The sequence below is a fragment of the Tachypleus tridentatus genome, chromosome 5, assembly GCF_004210375.1.
Source record: "Tachypleus tridentatus isolate NWPU-2018 chromosome 5, ASM421037v1, whole genome shotgun sequence".
Lineage (NCBI taxonomy): Eukaryota > Metazoa > Arthropoda > Merostomata > Xiphosura > Limulidae > Tachypleus > Tachypleus tridentatus.
In genome coordinates, this window is record NC_134829.1 from 27880659 (window position 1) to 27903285 (window position 22627).

Consider the following 22627-nt stretch of genomic DNA (forward strand, 5'->3'; position numbering starts at 1 on the left):
GGTATGCTATAGGTTAGCTGTGCACATGTATCTCTGTGTGTAACTATGGACAAATAATTCTGAAATATGTGTGCATGATTGCAATTATTTATAGAATGGCAATAAAATGCCTCTTAATTTATAAAGTTCAATATGAATGGCTGCTTCTGATCTAATTTGATAAGGCCTCCAATGTTATTTGGACAAACAAGTATGTCGTTCATGGTATAAAAGTTGGCTACTGAATTTGCACTTTTATTTATTGCTTTGCACTGATAACGGTATTCGTTTGAAGTGCAAAAATACCCACTTCCGAGCCCCTCAGTGGCACAGCAGCATGTTTGCGAACTTTCAACATTAGAAAGCGGGTCTCGATGCTTGTGGTGGGCAGAGCACAGGTAGCTTTTTGTACTTAACTTCAAACAAACACACCCATTCTGACATGATAGCTGCCTACCCTCTAGTGTAACAGTTCAAAATTAGACACGACCAATGAAGATAGCCGTTAAATAGTTTTAGGCAAATTTCTGAAAACAAGCCAGTCTTTCTTACAAAACAAGCAGAAGACATCAACAATCATGCTAAAACTTGTCCCACGAATGATTCTTTCGAGTAATTGTTTTTTTTTTTTGTTTTGAGAAAAGCCTTATTAAACTACCTATTAAGTCAACCGCGGGAAATTGAAACCCGGATTTTGTCAGCGTTGGAAGTTCGTAAACTTGCAACTGCGAGACATTTTAGGAGATAAAGTGTGAAGGAAAATTACAATAAGACAGTCAGTAGTTATGTAATAACTAGCTTTTAAATTGCTTATCACAACTCTTTCACCCTTTCAATGGTATCGTGTTTAACCTGTTGGAAAAAAATGTAGAATTCAAATGAGTATACTCTTATATAGATATTATTTTGAAAGCTTTAGCTATTTTATTTCGTTATTAATATACAATCAGTTAACTGTCAAAAGTATTTTTATTTATACTGTGTTATATCATTATACTTTTAATTCAAGAACACGATATATCTGCATATCTATAATGAAATAGTGATAAGTCTACGGATTTACAATGCTAAAATCAAGGATTCATGGTGGGCATGATGTAGTTTTGCAATAAGAAAATACACGCACACACATACACGCGTATATTTATAGTAAAAATGTAACATCTATTAAAATTCGATTAAAATAGTGTGTGTGTGGCCCCACTGTAGTTAGATGGTAAAACGTTAAATTGAATTTCGATAATCAGAGTGGACACAAAGCAGATAGTTCATTGTATAACTTTGCACTTAACAACAAACAAGTATATTGTTTCCCAGGACCGCTGGTATGGGTATTAACACTTTAACCAAAATAAAGTAGAGAACAACGTTTCGACCTACTTAGGTCATCTTCAAGTTAACAAAGAAAGTTTGCAACTGACCGTTCTGAGATACATTTTCACTTCGAGTGGGTTTCTCGTCATCACGAAGCAAGTATAATGTACTATAAGCGTAACTGTATCATCCAGTGTATAAAATTAAGATCAAAGATGGAGAGAAAGTGAAAGAGTTGTTTATTATTAAGTGCAAAGCTGCACAAAAGATTATCTCTGCAATACCCACCAATACCGTTGTGACACTGGGGGGGGGAAGAGAAAATTTAATGAATCTGTATTTCATATATTTTTTTTACTTTGCTGGGACTAGAGAAATAGAAACTACTGCAACATTACTTTTAAGTCAATGGCGATCTGTTTAGAAAGCTAATTTCATTGAAACTTATTTTAACTAAATTACATTGGTGAACATATAATTATTATAATTTCTTTAATAAAATCCTAATGTTGTTAATAGTGTTGCTGTACCTTTCACATTTATAACGTAATATTCTAGCATAAAATTCAAAATTTTAAAGTAGCAAAGGGTTTTATCCTGACAATAAGGTGACCCTCCTCTATAGTAGTGTGATTGTGTAAATAACGATTGTAGAAGAAGGATGTTTTTGTAAATATTTGCAGACGAGTTTAGGTTTATGGCTTTTAAACGTGAGAAGTTATGTTTATAGTCTCGTCGATATTATGGTTTTGGAGATTTAAAAGTCATGGAAATGAAATATATCCCCTTTATGAAGAAAAACATATGTTTAATCTTTCGCATACTAGCACCAAGAAAATGGACAGAAATTCAAGAAGAAATGCTTCAAGTTCAAATACAAGACGTAACATTACTGTTAGAAAAAATGACATAAACCTTCACAAGAACATGAAGAAGGGAGATTTTGATAGAGAATTGTCACTTTTTTTATCTTTTCCCAACCGGAGTAAGAATGGACTTTTTGAACTAAAATTACTGAAACAGCCAGAAGAGCAACACCGGGCACGTTATATGACTGAAGGAAACAGAGGACCAGTTAAAGATATGCATGGACTAGGGTATCCTGAAGTTAAGGTAAACCCAGTCTAGTTTTATTAGTTTTATTCTTTAACCGTTTTTGTACAAAGTTGAAATGGTTCAGTTTTTTTAAAAATGCGTTCAAGGGTCAAGATACCCAAATTTTTTCAAAAAATAAAAACATCGACATAATGAGACAACTTACTGAATTGGTTAGACATATGTTATAATGAATATATTTACAATTTTGAGTGATTAAACTGTACTGCGAGACTAGGAGTCCATGTTTATGTCATATACTAATTTATACCTTTATTTTCGTAGTATAGGTTTTGGAATAGTTTTACTTCAGAAAACACTTCAAAAACGTTGTTTATTCTCAGATCGTTACATTTAATAGGCAAATCATTACTTTTTTTGCTGGGCAAAAGAAGTAGCTTTTTAAATTGTTGGGAGTTGTAATCAAAATATTTTCTCATGATAAAAGTTATATCTTTTTTTTGTCATATTTTGAAGTCTTATTTTGTATTTTTTCTTATATTAGCCATTACAGTTGCTTCTCACCTTATACATAATTCTAATTAAAAAATCAACAACAGAAAACAATGTGTATTTCTCATTGAATATTATTTTGATTTTTAGATGATGGGGAAGGCTAGTGCAGGACATGTTTTATATTTAATTCATTGCCTAATCTTTTCTTATCTGAGCTTTATCATCATACATTTTTGTGTTACTCCATAACTTCATAGTTGCCTCTTAGGTGGATGTTAAACATGTAGTTTTGATTTTATAGTCTTTCATGAAAGGTAGTTTACAATACTTATTTGAAACTAAAGTATAACTGCTTTTAGTTTTTTGCTCTAGTGTTTGTATTTATATTGACAACTTTTTAGATGGATTTTAATAAGACTGTTCAAACTTTTAGGTGTATATCACAAAACTGTATACTACTACTTATTTGACCATTTTTAAAAGCATACATTTACATAGACAAAGGTTTGTTATTTTTGTTATATTCTGCTGTTCTCTACAACCAAAAGAAACAAAATATTCTTATTTTTTTACTGTGTGCAACTCCTTTAAAAGGACTTAATAATATAAAACTTAATAAATAAGTATTTCTATGCTCTGTAATGTTTAACTTTTAGAACAAATTTGAAATGTGATGTACAGAAGTTTTAGTAGTATAATAATAATAAATATAATTTTGCAGTATTTGCTGTAATAGTCTAAATAGCAGTTGAGCAGTTTTATGTGATTAAATGCATTAACAGTGAGGGTTAACAAATGCATAAGAACACAGACTAGTTCCACTACAGAAACCTGTTTGGCTCAGCTGCTATTTAGACTATTACAGTAAGTACTGTGAAATTATATACACATCCATTATTATTCAAGCCATGTAGAACAGTTTATCTGAATACAACTGGTAATATATCATGTGACACAATAGTTCTAATTTTCAGTTTTATTTAACATTGTTTTTTACTGTATATATTGTTTTAAGGAACTTTTTTGTTTGTTTTTTACTGGTGTTTCTCCATGTAGCATGATATTATGTAGTAATGTTAAGTTCCAAATTTGGGATGTATATTGTTTAACAAATTGCTGTAATTTTAAGGTTTTTCTATTAGTACAAATATAGTGTATTGTTCTAGAAGAAATAAGCAATTGGCTCCTCATTAACAGGCTTGGGCAACAAGTGAACTTAATTTTATGAGTGTAAAGTTATTCAATGAAATGATCACTCATATGTTTAAAACATGCTGTTACACATTGTGATACTATTTTGATTGATAAGAAGACAGTTGTGGTAAGTATTGGAGAGTTTATTGTATATGTATATATGCTTTAATAGCTATTTGGCTGCCAGGAAGTAGTGACATTACAAATTTTCATTGGCACTGATCATGGAAAAATTCAGCCTCATTTGTATTACCAAGCTGTAAGAGTTGCAGGAAAAAGTGGTACTTCGTGTATTCAACGGAAAATTGAAGGCACAGGTGTATTAGAAACACAGATGACACCAAAAAATGACATGACGGTTTGGTAAGCCTATTTATATTGTTAAGAAATATTAACTTTTCATATGCTTCAGGAAAAAGGTTTGCTAGTAATGCATGTCTAGCTTTTGTATTATAAATAGTATAGATGAAATTAAATGTGTAGCAAACATTTTCAAAATGTAAGTATTATAGCCATATTTTACTGTTATAATTTTCAAATGACATGAATTGGGAAATTAATTGTATAATGAGTATGTATATTAGGGTGTGCCTTGTACAGGGTATAAAAATAAAAAGTAGTAATTTTTTTTTGGCTTACATGCATAAAAATATCTGTGATACATTTGAGGAAAATGATGGGAAAACATTTATTGTTCCTCGCTGGTACAGCAGTAAGTCTACTGACTTACAACACTAAAATCAGAGGTTCAATTCCTCTCAGTGGACTCAGCAGATAGCCTGATGTGGCTTTGCATTAAGAAAACACCAAAAGATTTATTACATATGTAATGGATTTACTGTTATGTATTTATTTTAAAATGGGTGTTTATTTTAGTTAAATATGTATTTAGAAATACATGTAACTTGTGCTATTAAACGTGTATTGCAAAAGTCCTACATATTCCCTAAATTTGTAAAAGATTCTCATGCTTAATAATCAACAGTGTATGTATATATGTACATAACTACCAGTATTGTTGGCAACTGAAATTTTGAGAACTTCGTATAAATGTTTGTAAAGTGACATGCCAAGAGACAGTATTTTGTTACCATTGGTATACTATAGATCTCAGAGGCTATAACTTATTAATCAGGAAACTATAGATATTTGACTAGGAATGTTTGTAGATTTTGAACATTACAAATTATTTAATTTCAGCAGATTATCATTGGATGTTAGTATTTCTATGAGGACATTGTATAACTTCAGGTATGAAAAACTCGCATGTGGTCGGTGAGAAATTGCTAGTTACCCAGTAAGTGAACTGTACTGATATGAGCTCAAATTAATTTGTTCATTGTGAACTGTCAATAAAATATTCAGTTCCAGACCAAATAGAAAACTCAGTGTTGTTTGTAAGTTTGTACAACTTTTATATAAATATATAAATCATTAGTAATAATAACTATCTGTAATAACTGTTATTATAAATTATATTATTGTTTGTATATTAAAATATATTTGTGTTAAGAAATAAAACTGTGTGTATTGATCTTGTTGGCAAATATCTTGAATTTGATCCTTATCAACATTCAATTAACTTCCAAATTAAAATATCAGGCTATTTTAAATTATTGTACGTAACATAATAAATTGGAGATTCATCCAGGAAAAATTATATGTAACACATATAAATGTTCTATAGAACTATAAAATAATTATTTGCAAGTATTATCTCATTTTACAGAATCACTTGTTTCTACAGCTTTCATGATTGTGCTTTTCTTTCGTAAGGAATTTCTTCCTGTGCTACTTAATTAGCGAGAAGTAGGCATTATTTTTTTATCCTTGTCTGTAATGTGAAGCTGATTGTATTCTTCCACTGGATTCTCTAGTAACATTGACATGAGCTGCTTGCATGTTTCTTTGCCCTTCAGGAACTTTGTCTTGTCCCATTGACCTGCATTCTGGGAGAGAATGAAATCTGATTTTATACCCATGGTTTTTAAAAACTGGAAGCTGTCTCCCAGTCAATCTCTTACTGTTGCTCTGTTCTGCTGATCTTCATTCATATGGATTTTGAGAGCTTGGAGCATATGGCATTTAGTCTTCACAGATGCATCATCAATGAAAAAGCAAGATCAAAGACCTTCTCAAACATATATCATAGGCGGTGAATGATATCTTTAGTACAATGTTGGCCATCTGTGGATCCAAAGTCGTGTAAGCTTGAAAAGCCTGTTTTAGTGTTTAACTGTTCTTTTAAGCAGAATCTGGGAGGGGCTGGTTCCATATTTTGATGTAAATTGTGGATATATACTTGCAAATTCATCACATTTTTGCCTTCTTTTTTTACCATAACATTAAATTGGCATTGGAACATGACTGTGAGTGTAGATGGTGAAAATCATCTACTTGATGCAAAGCATTACTATTGGAACCACCTACTTTAGAGCACATCCCTTATTTAACCCACATTCTGTTCATCAAGGAGGTTGAAATTACAATATATTATGGTTAGGATCACTGTCCAACACTTTTCTTTCCCATTGGGATGTGCTTTTCACAGTTTCTACCCAGATCTGTCATACCTTTTCCACATTTGGGAGAATAGTATACCTGGTACAGAAGTGGTGAGGTCCCTCATGTGCCATCCTCTTATTAAAGGGTTCCCTCATTAAGGTGTCTTTCAGGTTTTTTTGAAGGATGCTTCTGCTTTCTCCCTTTTAATGTTATCTTCACCTATTTAACGTGGATTTCTGTGTATGTGAGTGCAAGTAAGGTATCTTGTTGAAAGTCATTATTTCCTTACACTGAAAATCTATCTCTAACAGGTTCTTATTTCTGCTACACTTTCCACCCTTCCTCCTCATTGTCAACTGGTGTATATATTTCTGTCTAAACTTGACGTAATAGGTAGAATAGCATAGAGGAAGTCATGAGTCACATGGGTGTGTGCCACTACTATTGGTGGAGGTTTGTTGCATGACAATTTACATGCAAGAATCAATTAAACCATGTAAATTGAGGGGTATGTATTGGACTGAAAGGCTTGTAACATGCAAAAAAAAGTTTGTAAGTAGAGGGCAGCACTGAATGAGAATAGCTGTGTACGTGAGCAAAATTAAGTAAGTACCTATATATGCAAAAACGGCTCATTTGGGTTGAGAAAATATTTTACATAGAAGAGCGAACAACGTTTCGACCTTCTTCGGTCATCGTCAGGTTCACAAAGAAAGAGGTAACTGACAGGAAGCTGACCACATGTTTGGAAGGGGTTGTGGAACTGAGTGTCGGAATGTAGAGGGCGGTGTTAGATGTTTGAATATATAATTTTATTTATTTTATTAATATAGGTATAAAGGCATTTCTTTATATTGGTTTATTTTGGGTTTAAGTTGTTGTATAAGAAAGGCTTCTTTAATTTTGCATTTGTTTATGTTTGTTTCTTTATTTAGTATTTGAGTGTTTTCTATGGTTATGTTGTGTTTATTTGACTTGCAATGTTCGAAAACGTGTGAAGGTGACTTTTTATGTTCTTTGAATCTGGTTTCCATTTTTCTACTTGTTTCCCCAATATAGAAGTCGTGGCAGTTATCACATTGTATTTTATAAGTAATGTTGGTGTTGTGTTTGTCAGTGTAGTTTTTACACAGTATAGACCTTAGTTTTGTGCCTGGTTTTTGAATAAATTTGGTATTAACTGGAATGTCATATTTTGTTACTAGTTTTTGCCAAATGTTGGTTATTTGTTTGCTGATGTCAGGAATATATGGTATACAGCAGTATATGGTTTCGTGATTTTTTGATTCGTGAGATATATTTACTTTGGTTGGTTGATTTTGCTTTTTGTCTAGGTGTGTGCGTATAATGTTTTCTACGGTTTGTGGAGGAAACTTATTAATGTTGATGAAGTATTGTTTTATTTTGTCTAATTTAAACAAACAAGTCTTAAAGTGAGGCTTTGTAACTTTAACACATGAGTAGAAGTCTATTTTGTAACACTGTAATCAATATAAATCATTGTTTTTATCTATACTTTTATTCATTGTTCTGTGCTTTAAAAAAAAAAAAAAATTAAAATTAAATCTTCATACATTTTATACTCTTACACTGCTAACTTCCAGGAACATAACTATTATACTCTTACACTGCTAACTTCCAGGAACATAACTATTATACTCTTACACAGCTAACTTCCAGGAATATAACTAATATACTCTTACACTGCTAACTTCCAGGAACATAACTATTATACTCTTACACTGCTAACTATTATACTCTTACACTGCTAACTTCCAGGAACATAACTATTATACTCTTACACTGCTAACTTCCAGGAACATAACTATTATACTCTTACACTGCTAACTTCCAGGAACATAACTAATATACTCTTACACTGCTAACTTCCAGGAACATAACTATTATACTCTTACACTGCTAACTTCCAGGACATAACTATTATAACTCTTACACTGCTAACTTCCAGGAACATAACTATTATACTCTTACACTGCTAACTTCCAGGAACATAACTATTATACTCTTACACTGCTAACTTCCAGGAACATAACTAATATACTCTTACACTGCTAACTTCCAGGAACATAACTATTATACTCTTACACTGCTAACTTCCAGGAACATAACTATTATACTCTTACACTGCTATCTTCCAGGAACATAACTAATATGTAAATACCTGTCAAATTTATTGGATCATCCTGTACAGTGTACAGAGCCATATCATAAATATTTTCTTGCACTTTTATTATTTTAGACAATTCTCATTGCAACTGTTGAACTGTAAACAAACTGATAAATCCTCTCCCACTGTATTCTTGGAGCTTAGATTATGATAAGCTCTGTGGGAAAGTTCTGCTTGTTGCATTGCATGTGCTTGTTTGCTATTCAGAGCTTACCCTGGACTAAATTTTTCTGTAGCCAGGCTATTAGCCAAGTGATTTTTTTGGTAGCCAATTTTAGTCAGTGTTTTAGCCAGATAGGTTTGATCCGTATCCAACCCTCCAGCCAGTCACATATGATAAGATAGTTAAAGAATAAATGACAACTGAGTTCTTATCATACATTTTATTTCAATGAATTTATCATTTATCAAATTTATTATAAAACAACAGTTTCACAGTTACAAAGTTCAATGTTTTTCACACACAAATCATTACAATAATGACATGGGAAGATGAGCCACTAAATTAAAAGTAACTGTTATTACATGCTGCTAAACAGGGGTCTCTCTAGACTTGCAAACCAGGGAGAAGTTTTGCTATAATTTTACAAAATTATGGAAAAGTTTACAGTCAATAGCATTCTTTTCTTCCATAATATAATCTGTATAAGATGACTTTTCCTTGAGCTTACGAAGGATGAGGTTTGGTCTGTTTTGGGAGACCACTTCTCCCAAGTCTCTCTAGTGAGAGCTCTGCTTAAAAAATATATATCATCACTCAAGTATCACCAAACTAAACTTGACAAGTTTCAGTAATATTCATGCTGAAAATCTGAACACAAATTCATGACAAAATAAAAAATATATCCATGCCTTGAAGCATGTCATTTTGTTGTGCCTTACTACTCAGTTACAGGTACAACTGGTGCCTTTGTTTCAATGATTACATTAGAATACATCTGTTCTTTTTTGTACTCCAGATCTTAAAGGCACGTTTAAAATCAAAATTTCCAGTGTTTGGGCCATCTATTGACAGACACGGATGTAGCTGACAAGGTTCTGCTTTACTGAAATGTCTGTACTTTCATCAATCATGATGCTGAATTTTCCATTTTTGGCTAGTTTGTTTTTTAAATTTTCTCTCAACACTTCTGCCATACAATCTTGGAAGTCGCTAATACTAGTGTTGTGTTCATAGGTAGTATGTTGGTCTACTACCAGATGCTGGAGCTGTGTTGCACCGTGGAATTAAAACAAAAAGAATAAATACATAAATAAATAATTTGTGGAAGTAGTAACTCTAGAACATGAATACATAAATCGGTAACAAATTTCATCAAGAACAACGGAGAAATTCCACTTGTAAAACATTAGCTGATAATCCTTCGACAATTTAAGAACATAAAAACTGTATTATATACATAATAAATAATTTGTGAGATTAGTAATTGTGGAACATGAATACGTAAATCAGTAACTATAACATATTTTTTTTTATTATATTTAATAATTTTATAAGTTTAACTATCCAAATAAGTTTCAACATTTACTCAGCCAATAAATACCTTTTGTTTTCTGATGCTGGGTTAGGTTCTCTTTTTCATCACTGCACAACCAGTTGTGAAAGTGTTTGAGTTCTGTACTTTAATGCACAATGTGCAAAACATTTGCTTTGTAGAGGCTTCATATTTGAGCCAGTTAAATTCATTCAACCATTTTTCTTGGAATGATCGTGAACTGTCAGTTTCAGATTTGGATTTTTTTGATGGAGGCATTAGACAACTTTCACTGTCTAAGGGGCGTTTGGCCTGCGAAGAAGCCATTCTGTGATCTGATGAATTCGCTGCATATTGGCTCAATTTATAGAGAATCTTTCCACTAATTAACATTTAATTTTTTACAAGTACGTGTTTATTATGGTACTAATCCAGTAACCGCTTTTAATTAAACTTACCGGCCAAGCCATGCGCCATTAGATAATGTAATCACAGGTGTGAAAGCCATCACAATCTTTGTGGTCGTCCTTTAATTATAGTGCCGCTAATCAACCACATATAAATGAGTTATTCGTGTCAAGCCGTTAGGTCGCTGTTGATTGAACAATTTTTCACAAGTTTGTTGATCCTGACCATGACCTTGCATGAATGCAGACCGGTTATTGATTTTTATCTGCTTACCACATACTTGCATTAAAAAAACGTTGATGTAGTGAACCAGTCTAGCATTTTGTAAACAAACAGTGTTTCGCAGGTATATTCGGCAATTACAATTTTTCTTCCGGCAAAAAACAAAAATAATAGCCATTGTCGAATATGGCGAGTGACAGCATGAGCCCTGCTATTAATTGTGTTGTTTTAAAGTTTTATTGCAGTGTCAGGTGAACAGTTTAATGGCAAGAGTGGTGATTCATTTATGTTTGGCAGATTTCTATTTCAGCTGCTAACAATAAAGTAAACATAGGAAACAAATGTGAAAAGCTTAGAAGTATAAACTCTCAGGAAAAGTACTTTGGAATTTTTGTTAAGTTTTTAAAAGGATGGAACAGTACTACTAATTTTATTTTACTGTTTTAACCTTTTTTTTTTCTGTTTTATTTTCACAATTTGTTACAATCAAATATACTCTTAGGGTAGAGAAAAAACAAATAAAGTATTAAGTTTTATAGTGGTTATGATGTCAGGTAACTTGACTGATAAATAAAAATATTTTAAATCTCAAGTTCAAAATCACTTTGTACTTGAGCAGTTAACACTCCATTCACATACATAATTTTAGTAAAAACATTTCATTAAAAATTTTGATTTTTTTGTCTACAGAGGACTTGTTATATTTACTAAGTGGTTGAAACATTTCTAGAATAATATACACAAACCATTTCAAAAGTTAATAGTGTGGAAATCCTGATAGTCACTTTTGAGTCATGAGGTTGGTGTAATACACCAAGGCAGTAGTAAGAGGCTTAAGCTGATAAATAGATACAGATTCCTTATCACATACCTTTAAATACTTGGGTCAACCCACTGCTGCAATGCAACAGTAAGACTATTACCTGAATTGCTGTAAGTAACATTTAGTGTTCTATCTAATAAGTATTGGCTTGCAGAATATCAGAAGTAATCAATAAGTTCTAATGTCCTGATGATTTGTTTTGAAATATCTCAGAAAATGGTTAACATTTTCTGGAATTAAACCTGTAAAGGTTTGATGGCCAACCTTTTGCTGTTTGAAAGTGCTTGTATAAAACTATTGTTTCTATTAAGTTTATAAAATTCATAAACCATGTCATTTGTATTTTCTTATTGCCATTTGAAATTTTTCCAAGTTTTATTTATATGTGGACACTATTTTCAAACTTCTAGCACTTTGTTGTTGTTTCTGTTGTTTGTTTTAACTTTAGTGTTTCCTGTTGACATTTCTCACTTTGAAGTAAATAGCTGTAAGTATCCTAACAGCCACAAATAATTATAGTAGAAATAATTTTGGAAAACCTATCAGAAAATCATAATTTTCTGTGGAAAATTAAACACACTCAAACAGAAATGTTGCCTTCTTTCTAGTTAGCATTTCTTAATTACTGACAGTGACAGATAGCCTTAGTAGTTTTAGCATTGCAAAGACAAGGTGAGCAAGTTTGGTAGCAGTATTTTATTACTTGGATATAAAATTTGTAGACAGCTTGAATGGATAGTGAATGAAACTTTTGTCTTGAAGTTTGATTTGTAGAATATAATTAGGATGTTGATAATTTTACTTATTACTTCCTCTTCCAGGCTTTACTATACACACAACTTTATCTGTAGTTGAAAATTTTCAAGTAATTTCCTTGATACAATTTTGCAGTTATGTTCCCTTCTTTCTCTTTCCTCTTTCTTTTGTTCTTCCTCCTGTGCGAAACGTCTACTTCAGGCATGATAGTCCAAGCAGGCTCATTTCTCATTCTATTAGGCATCCATACCAATATACCTCATCCATGTATTGTACTTGTTTATCTTGTCCAAGTTTACAGCCATTTTCCATTTTAGTTTCTTGATTTCTGTTCTTTTTTTTACCTGCTTTGGGGGTGGACCCCTTAACTTTGCTTTCCTTTCTTGTGTTCAGTTTTCAAACTTTTGTCTATTTTTCCCCACCACTCTCTAGAGTTGCCTTTTACTACTTTTCCATATGTTTCAGGCACTTCATGGTGCTTCAGGTGAAAATTTTGAGAATGAGTTTGTTCTATGATCTATATTACTCCTTCTTCCCTGGTTCCTCTGCTGCTGGGATGGGATGTTCTAATAATATGTTTATCTCATTTTTATCCATGACTTCTTTTGGGATCTGTTTTTTTGTTCTGTGATTTTTTGAGGTATTTCCGACTCACTGTGGACCCAGACTGGCTTTTTTTTTCTAGATTTTGGTCTGCTGTTTCATTTGACAGACTGAGACTTTAATATGAGCTCCAGTTATGTTGTTGACTTGTGTTCTTTAATGCATCTTTCTTTGAGCATTGGAATGAGGACTTAGTTAAAAATTAAGTTTAGAAAGTAAAACAGAAACACTTCACATTTTATAGAGAAAAGTATTTTATTTCTATTGCTAAGTTATAGATTTATAGATTATTATTATTATTTTAGAAAATTAAGAGCCTGGCTACTAATAGATTTCTTAGGAATAACCCCCCATTTAATTGTTTTAACTTTGGAAACTCTGCTCTAGGTTAGTTTTACTTTTGCAGTTTTTATAATCCAGTTAACATGTTATACTTGATGTGCATATATATTTTTAGATTCTGTAATATTTTAAATGTTGAGGCCTAGAGAAAATTATCACTATGTGCAGGTGACATATTTCAACATTTTGCCATGTGCATGCCCAACAGCTATATAGTCTGGTTGAGAAAATTGTTTGTAATGTGGTTTATGAGATATATCATAAACCTTATAGTTCTAATATCACAAGTTCTCAGAATTATCATTCTTTAATGTTTCTAAACAAATTTATGTAGAAAATTTAACCATATTCCTATATTTCATATAGCTGTGATTTTATTGGTATCCTCAAAGAGAGAAATGTTGATGTTGAAAAACGATTTGGCCTTTTGAGTAAAGAAAAACATTCTTGCTGTAAAAAACGAAGCACAAATTGTCGTTTAGTCTTTCGTGCCAGCATTCCATCATCCTGTGGATCTGCAGAAATTCTACAAGTTGCTTCAAATCCTATATTGTGCAGTAAGTGTGATACTTTTTGATTTTTATATATATATATATTAACTAAGGACACTGGCTGACTGAAATTTTGAATAATTAAATATTCATTTGCTGAGTCATAAATGATAATATGAAGAAAAGGTGTTCAATGGAAATTACTTTTTTTAAACAAATTTCAAATTGTGTATTTTTCGAAGGGTTTCTGCTTGAGTGAATATAATGACAAGTTTAAATGTTAGTTGGTAAAAAAAGATATTGCAGACAATAATGATGGCATTGACATTTTTATCACAAGTAACTAGTCATAATGACATCTATTTGATAAAATTATTTATTGATGTTATTGTTTTTCTTGTACTTTCATTTTTAAAATAACCATAATATTAAAATAACAATTAACTGTAGTGTGGTTATTTTCCACTATGCTACACTCCAATGTATTAATTTTTCTTACATGTATGTTAAAGTATTTTTATTTAATTGAAGTGTATAGAGTTTTTTGGTAACGTATTGTCACATTTTTTTCATTATAACAATTAATATCTCCAGGTTAGTACTTAATTTTAAGTGATAAAGAAATTTTGTTTGTATAACTTATGTCCTCTTATTTTTTTTTTCAATTTACTAATGTAGCCCAGCCTTCTGGTGTTCCTGAAATTCTGAAAACATCAGTATCTGAATGTTTTGTTGAAGGAAATGTTGAACTTTTTATTATTGGAAAAAACTTTCTGAAAGATGCACACTTGATTTTTTGTGAGAAAAATGAAGGTATGTTTTAACCAAAACTATATAATTTTTTTTACTTTTGTTTGCTTTTTGATATTGTGCCACCTGTTGCATTACTATAACCTGTTTGTATCATATGATTTAATCCTGCATAACTAGAAGCTATTTATCTTGCTGCTAGTTACAATTAATCAAGACATTTGTGATTTAAAATGCATTGATCTCATCTGTCATACTAAAATATTGCTAATATAATATCAAAAAAGTTAGTTTGTGTAATGTACACTAATTGTGTGAATATGTTTTTATGGTAGATTACTATATCTTAAAGTTTATTATTTCTTCTGTAATAGAAAATGAGTTCACCTGTGATGAAAACAAACTTTGTGAAATTTTATTATGTGTTTGTGACTTAGGTTATGCTGCATTGAATTGTATGTAGTGTTTAAAGAGCTCAAAAAAACAACTTGTGGTTATACTGATTATCCCAGAGTGCAGGTTAGCACAGTTTAAAAGTAGCTTTTAAGAATTTATTTACAAAAGTGACATTTTAATATTTCTTGACAACCTCATAGAAATATACTTAATTTATTTAAAAATCCAAGATTGTTTTATAAACTGGCAAATACAATAGAAACTTTGATTAGTTGTAAGTAAATAATAAAAAGAGTTAATGAAAAACGGTAGTATAACTAAACAATTAGCTAAATTAAAAATTCTGTTAACTCTCTCAACACAAGCTCAATCAGTTTGACCAACTATGTAACTTCTTTCTTCTTGTTTAAAGTCCTTATAGGTTTAACACTTCTAACTTTCACTGTAGTGTGTATATTTTTATGATCCTATATTACTGTACTGTACAATACATAGTTTTATAGATATATATTATAAAATAAAAAACACAAAAATCAAATAATAACTTGTGTACAATAATTTACATGAAAAACATACTATACAAAAAACACAAAAAACTTAATCACTCTTTCTTGATAGATCCACATGGGAGCTGTCTCTCCAGTTCAGTACAAACACTTCATGTGTTGTTTGTCAAGTTCAGCTTCAGGTTGTGAATTTAAAGTTCCAGTTCACACTAGATTGTATGGCTACAAAATGTTCACTGTTTCTACATCCACTACACCAAAACTTGTTGATATTTTCCAGAATGGTTTTCAACAGTTTTCAAAAGCACAAGACTTACAGCAGTTTCAAAAATTAAGACTAATTCTTAAACTTACTAACTCTCTAAAGTCATAAACAAAAAATGTAATAATAGCTTATAACAAAAACCCACGATTAATGTCTAGGCTCAAAAAACTCTTCAGTTCAATATAAAAAAATTCTGATTGAAATGGTCACTGAAACAAACTTCTCAAAAGGTTCTTCTCTCTTTATCAGTAATAAAAATTTGAGACTTTTTATATAGAACACTAAAAGCCTGTTACACTGAGTGTATGTGTAAAAAACTTGTTTATATTATTGATCAGACAGTTCATGTGCATTAAATAACAAGTAAGTTTTTACAAAAACATCTTTCTTCAAAGAAAAAAATTACAAAAATTTAAGAAATTCTTAACTTTTTAAAATATTTCCAGAGAGCAACCTTTCTCAACATACAGAATAATAGTATTTACAGTATATTTGATATTTGTAATCTGGATAAAACATCTGCTGATACATTTTCTTTTCTAGCAATATGCTTTATTTTTAAATTAAACTGTTGGAGAAAAAACTCAGTCTCAAAACTTCTCTGATCTCTCTCTTTATTCCACATTAAGGTTGATTATAGATCAGAGTTAACTTAAATTTTCTACTGCTTTTATCTTTCCAGCTCAATCAGCTTGACAGACAGGAACACAATATGCTAAGAACCATTAGCTAAAGTGCTGATTCCATAGTTTGGTGTTCTGTCATCACATCAGTATTTTTCAGATTTACATGTACCTTCTGTGTGTGTGTGTGTGTGTGTGTGTGTGCAGATGGTACAGAATTCATACAAAACATTGTAAAATCTCTAAGTTTCATTTTTATTTAATCTAATTCTCCTGGTAGGAAAATTTCATCTGGACATGTTATGTCATCTGTGCAACTTATCTTGTTTTTATTTTCTTTCCTCTGCAAGAATGTTTACTGTTGTATGTCACCTTTTTTATTTGATCATTTTTGTTTTTATGGAACTGTCTTCTTGTTGACCTGTTATTTTGTTTTTGCAGTAAGTGGCCCATACAATAGCTTGATTTAAAACCTCTGAATCACGTACTGGAGAGCTTATGGTGTTACTGGTAATTGGTAGAGAGATCTCTATCTTCTTTAGTGATGCATCATGTTCTCTGTCTTGTGTGAAGGTAGTTACATAGCCATTTAAAATAATCTGCTGAAACACTGGTTGACTAGCCTCTAAATCTTATTTTCTTAGTTTTTCTTTTGCTGTAGAAAGTTAAACTTCTTCCTTCCTCTACGTTTGTTGATAATATTTCCATTAGGTGTTGGCTGAGCTTTCCCATACATCTCTTTTCTTGATTGAGCTTTAGATTTTTGATATAAATTAGTCACCAAGTAGCACCTCAATACACTTTTAATATATCAGCTCTGATTTTAGTCCATGGCATGAACATGTTGAAATTTACTCATACTTGTCATTTTTCAACTTTTGAGCAACAACAAAGTTCACATTGTGAGAAAAGATCATGAAAAACTAGAGATTCCAACTAACTCAGTAGGATCTTCCTTTTTAACAAACAAAAGGTGTCCTTAAGTTCCAATCTTCTTTGTGTTCCACACAAAGGTTCTGAGCATGCTCTTCAAGTCTTGATAGTAACTTTCAAGTGCTCCCTGACCTTGAAGATTGTACCTTGTAGAGCTAATTGTCGTATAGCCTAATTTTTATGATTTCCTGGAAAGCCTGTGGCATAAAATTACTATCTTGATCACTTTGGATTTCCCGAAATAAACCAAAATGTGAGGAAAAAATATTAATCAATCCTCTAGCATTAATTAAGCAGAAATTTCTTTGATAGGAATAGCTTTGGGATATCTAGTTGCCTGATCTAAGTTCGTCAACAAAAATGTATTTCTTTTTTTATTGTCCTTGGAAGGGGTCTACAGTATCCACAATAACCCTAGAGAATGTTTCTCTGACTATATAGGTTTCAAAGGTGCTTTGCAAACTTTATTATTAGGTTTTTTAACTTTTTAACAAGTTTTACATGTTTTATAAAATTCAACTATATCTTTCCTACGTCCAAGCTGATAAGAATTTTGCATAAGTCTCAGTTTAGTTTTTCTAACTTCAAGAAGTCTAGCTAAAGGTAATTCATATGCAAAAGACATGAATTCCTGTCTATAGACTTCAGGTACAACAACTTGGCTTACAACTTACCAAATCTTATTAGCAAGAATGTTAACATCCCTCCACTTCTTCATCAACACACTATCTTGAAAGCAATAATAGACGGGGTGTTTCTGTGCTTAGTGTTCTGATACGGCTGGAGAGATGTCAAACTCAGATCATTTTTCTGTCTCTCAATCAAAGTTTGCTTCTTTGTCCTAAATATCAGTGAAAAACTGACTTGTTTCCAGAATCTAAATCTACAAGAAAGTAGTGTTCAAATCATTACTATGATTAAGGTCTGAATTTTCTATCCAACTTAGTCTGACATTTGTGATCAGACTCTTGACGAGCCATAGTCTGTGACCTAGTAACAACACAAGATTGAGATATTTCTGGGAAAGCTTTGTTCAGGTCCTTCATCTTTTTCTGTTCAGGAGAAACATCTTGCACAATTGGCATCATGTGAACCTGGTCACCTGTAACATTTTCTAAAAATAATGAAACTCCTTTGATGGACAGCTCAGCAACAAGTCCAACTGTTATAGGATCAATAATATAATAACTCTCTAAGTGGATTCTATATAGAGGTACAGAAGTGTAATCACCACAGATGCCCCAGATCAACATATTTTTTGGAACTTAACTTTATTTCAAGAAATTGGGGCTACTGCAGTATCTCTAAACAAACTAATGGGCATAAGGGCACAGACCACAAAATGACTAGTGTTAACAAATGAAACAATCTCTTTTATCTGTAAGGCAATCAAAACCCGAAGGTCCAGGTTACAAAATTATCATATGCTTGGATCCAGTAGAGCTAACTAACTTGTAAATATAACCTCCTTTAGGTTTACTCTTATTTTTGCACTGTTTTAAAGTTTTTGGTTTATATTGTAGTTTTGGACAACTTGATTTGAAATGACCAGATCTCTTACGATAATAACAGGTGTTTGAGTTTTCAAATTTTCATTGAGAATTTGTCTTATTTTGATTAACCTGATTTGTCTGTTCTTTCTTTTTATCTTTCTTAGCAGTAAAACCAGAAAGTTTACAATTTTTGGAGTTTGGATTTTTTAATTAAACTGAATTGAGAATCAAAACAAACTCATTTTGCAGCTTTTGATAAAGTCTCAACTTTTTTATCTTTAGTATGCACTTTGACATTAAAAGGTGCCCTGTATAGAAATCTTTGTCCATAGACATGTTAGAGTTGAGCCATTTTTCTAATTCAGATTTTGATTTTACACATTTTCAAAATTTGAAGATTCAGAGTTAATATTTTCAGTTTGGTGTCTCATCTACTATCTTATTATGAACAATACCAACTTCCTCATCATTGACAAAGTCTTTTCTCTTGTATTTACTTAAGTTATCTAGGCCTAATTCCATTTTTCTTTTGCCTTGTTGGATACTGTCAAGTTCCTTACATAATTGCTTCAACTGATCTTTTCTCAGTTTTAAAAGGTCTTCTCTTTCAATGAATTCTACTTCCAAAAACTATACAACAATAATATTTTCAGCCATTTCAAATTAACTTCTAATGATTTAAATATATTCATAAATTGGTCTATAATTTATTTTCAAATTAAAACTGAGCTTGAGTATTGACACAAAATTTTAGACAGATCTAGACAAAAACAATAAATTATACAAAACACAAATAATATACAAAGAAATAATTCTTTCTTGTTAGGTCCACTGTCTCTCTAGTTGAACATAATCACTTCAAATGTAGTATGTCAAAATTCAGCTTCAGGTTGTAAATTCGAAGTGTAATTGACACTAGATTTTATGGCAATGAAAAGTTCACTGATCAAATGTCAACTGTACCTAAACCTGTTGATATTTTCAAAAAAAATGACTCTCAGCAGCTCCCAAAGCATAAGGCTTACAGAAGTTACAAAAACAAAGACTAAATCTTAAACTTATTAACACTTTAGAGTTCTAATAATAGCTTAAACAAACACCTATGATAAATATCTAGGTTCAAAAAACTCTTGAGTTTGATACAGAAAATCTCTTTCTGAAATGTTCACTCAAAATGAAATAAAACTTCTCAAAACAATGCTTTTCTCTCTATCGCTAACAGAAACTTGAGGTTTTTGTGTAGAACACTAAAAAATCTGTTACAGAGAGTGCTTGTGAAAACTGTTAGTTACATCAGTGATCAGGCAATACACCTGCACTGAATAACAAGTAAGTGTTTACAAAATATGGCATTGTAACAATATCTTCACAAAATTTGTCAGTCTTTCACATACAAAAACAATATTTTTAGTGAAGCAATTTTAATAAAATAAAGATTTGTCCACGAATATATAATTTTCATGTTGGGATTAAAAATACTTTGTCATCTCAAGAATCTCAGACTTCCTTTGTAAAATCCCTCAAACCTACTAAATACTTTTCAAACATTGTTTTTCTGTTTTCAGTATTTTATATTTTATCTGTTATTTCCTTTACCCTTTTTTAAAATGGGATCAGTCAATTTGACTAATCTTACCTAACCTAAAATAGTCTCCATTTTTACATTTTAGTTCCTTTTATATTAATAAATTAAAGAGTAAAATGAAAAACAAAATGAAAAATGCTTATCTTTTTTTTGCTATCAATTGTCAAGAGTGTTTAAGCCTTTTTTTTTTATACTAATGGTCAAAATTATTTGTATTTGATTAAATAATGCACCAAAGAACATTGACTAATAAAGTACAAAAGGTAGACAACTTCTTCTACCACTCAACATTTTTCTGTCTTTCTAATTGTGTGAAAAGAGCTATTATAAATTCATCCAAACTAGTTGTTAAATTTATTATTAGAAAGTTTCTGGTACTCTAAAAGAAATTGACTTTTATATTGTTTAGGACACATCATCACGCAACATGTCATTTGATATATTAAAATTTTGACTTTCTGTCAGTTATATGTAACATACAATTGAATCTAAGACAAAACTACTAACATATCATGAAAGAGAGGATATGACTTGTGGGTGTGACAAGAGGGGTCTGATTTTCTATTTGATATGACTTGTGGGTGTGACAAGAGGGGTCTGATTTTCTATTTGATATGACAGGTGGGTGTGACAAGAGGGGTCTGATTTTCTATTTGATATGACTTGTGGGTGTGACAAGAGGGGTCTGATTTTCTATTTGATATGACTTGTGGGTGTGACAAGAGGGGTCTGATTTTCTATTTGATATGACTTGTGGGTGTGACAAGAGGGGTCTGATTTTCTATTTGATATGACTTGTGGGTGTGACAAGAGGGGTCTGATTTTCTATTTGATAACTCTATGACTAAACAAATTTGAATGCTATGAAAATTATAGTTTGTCTAAGCAATGACAATTCTATAGTGAGAAATTTGTGTGTGATTTCTTACTCTTTCAAGGGGTGGTGGGTAAAATAGACCAGATTTCTAGAGAAAATATATTGTTTGTTACACTAGGGGATATTCAGGATTTCATTTAATATTGCCTTGAAGAATTGGGAACTTGAAAATTATACACAATAAAATATGGACTACTATCTAAGATTTTATGCTATACTAATTGGTATACAAGCCTTCATATCATGTGCAATAAAGTATACCCAGATTGAGAGGGTTAATGTGCAATGTTAAAACATGTGAGCAACTTATATTGAAATTATTCAAAAAGAACAAAGACATCAGTATTATACCTGTAATTCTGGATTAATTTTAGATCAGTCACAACGTTAACTCAAAATTCAGAAATTAAATATTTTTCTTTTAAGATGAAACACTTATTTAAGCTTCAGTAAACTGTACTAAGTAAGTGTAATGCATTATGAAGGGTATTATCAAGCTTATTTGGTTACTGGAAAGTCAGTTTTGATTTACATTATTGTACATAAAGGATGGTTAAATAAAACTAGGGTACAAATCACAATGTGGGAATGGTAAAATATATTCTCATAAGAAAGATATCTTAAGAATATAATCTGCATAGAAGTGGCAGTAGACTGTAAATATATCCAAAAGTCTGGACATGCAGGGAAAAATACACAATTTATTCTTTATTTATTTATTATTCAAATTGCTTGCCATTAACAGCTATACAGATATTAATCCTTGTTATGTGATGTAATAACAGTATTTTCTTTCCTGAAATATGTACAACTAACATTAGTAATGTGTTTGCGAATATAATATCTATTTTCCTTATAAATCAAGAATTCTGAGATAACCTGTAGATTTAACTGCTACTATCATTTGAAGAGAAACTTAAAAGCAAAAATATACATACATATGTTTTTACATATGTAAACACATACACATAAATACAATTGAAAAATTAAAGCATATTTAGTTTTTAAGCTTACATCTGAATTGTTAATAAGTTAAAAGTGCATCTCTATACTAATTAAATAATATTTTAAGTTGTTATTCTCATAATGCGAAAGAACTTTAGTAACTGCTCTATGTGTAGTTAGTTTATAGCAAGTAGGTAGGCATGTTTATTATTTCTTGCTCACAATAAGAAATAAGCTTAACAACCTTCACAAGTCGTACATATAAAACAAAGATGTGTGTGTGTGTACATATATGTTTCTATCAAATATAAAATATCACCCTATTTTGAGAAAACAGAAATGACATTAAGAAACTTCAAAGTTTGTTCTAAATTATTAAAATATTTAAAACATGAGATCTAAA

At 31.1% G+C, this 22627-nt stretch overlaps 1 protein-coding gene across 3 annotated transcripts in view; it reads left to right on the forward strand.

Moving 5' to 3' along the window:
* LOC143250802 (uncharacterized) overlaps positions 1-22627 on the forward strand; it is a 61483-nt gene that overhangs the window by 5147 nt on the left and 33709 nt on the right. The window contains exons 2-5 of one of the 3 annotated variants that reach the window (XM_076501816.1): positions 2121-2406; positions 4211-4401; positions 13727-13917; positions 14530-14664. In XM_076501816.1, coding sequence (XP_076357931.1) covers positions 2121-2406; positions 4211-4401; positions 13727-13917; positions 14530-14664 — 803 coding nt within the window. Of the gene's footprint in view, positions 1-2120; positions 2407-4210; positions 4402-5238; positions 5336-13726; positions 13918-14529; positions 14665-22627 lie in introns of those variants that run through there. The other 2 variants (XM_076501817.1, XM_076501818.1) reach the window with 2 other exon arrangements.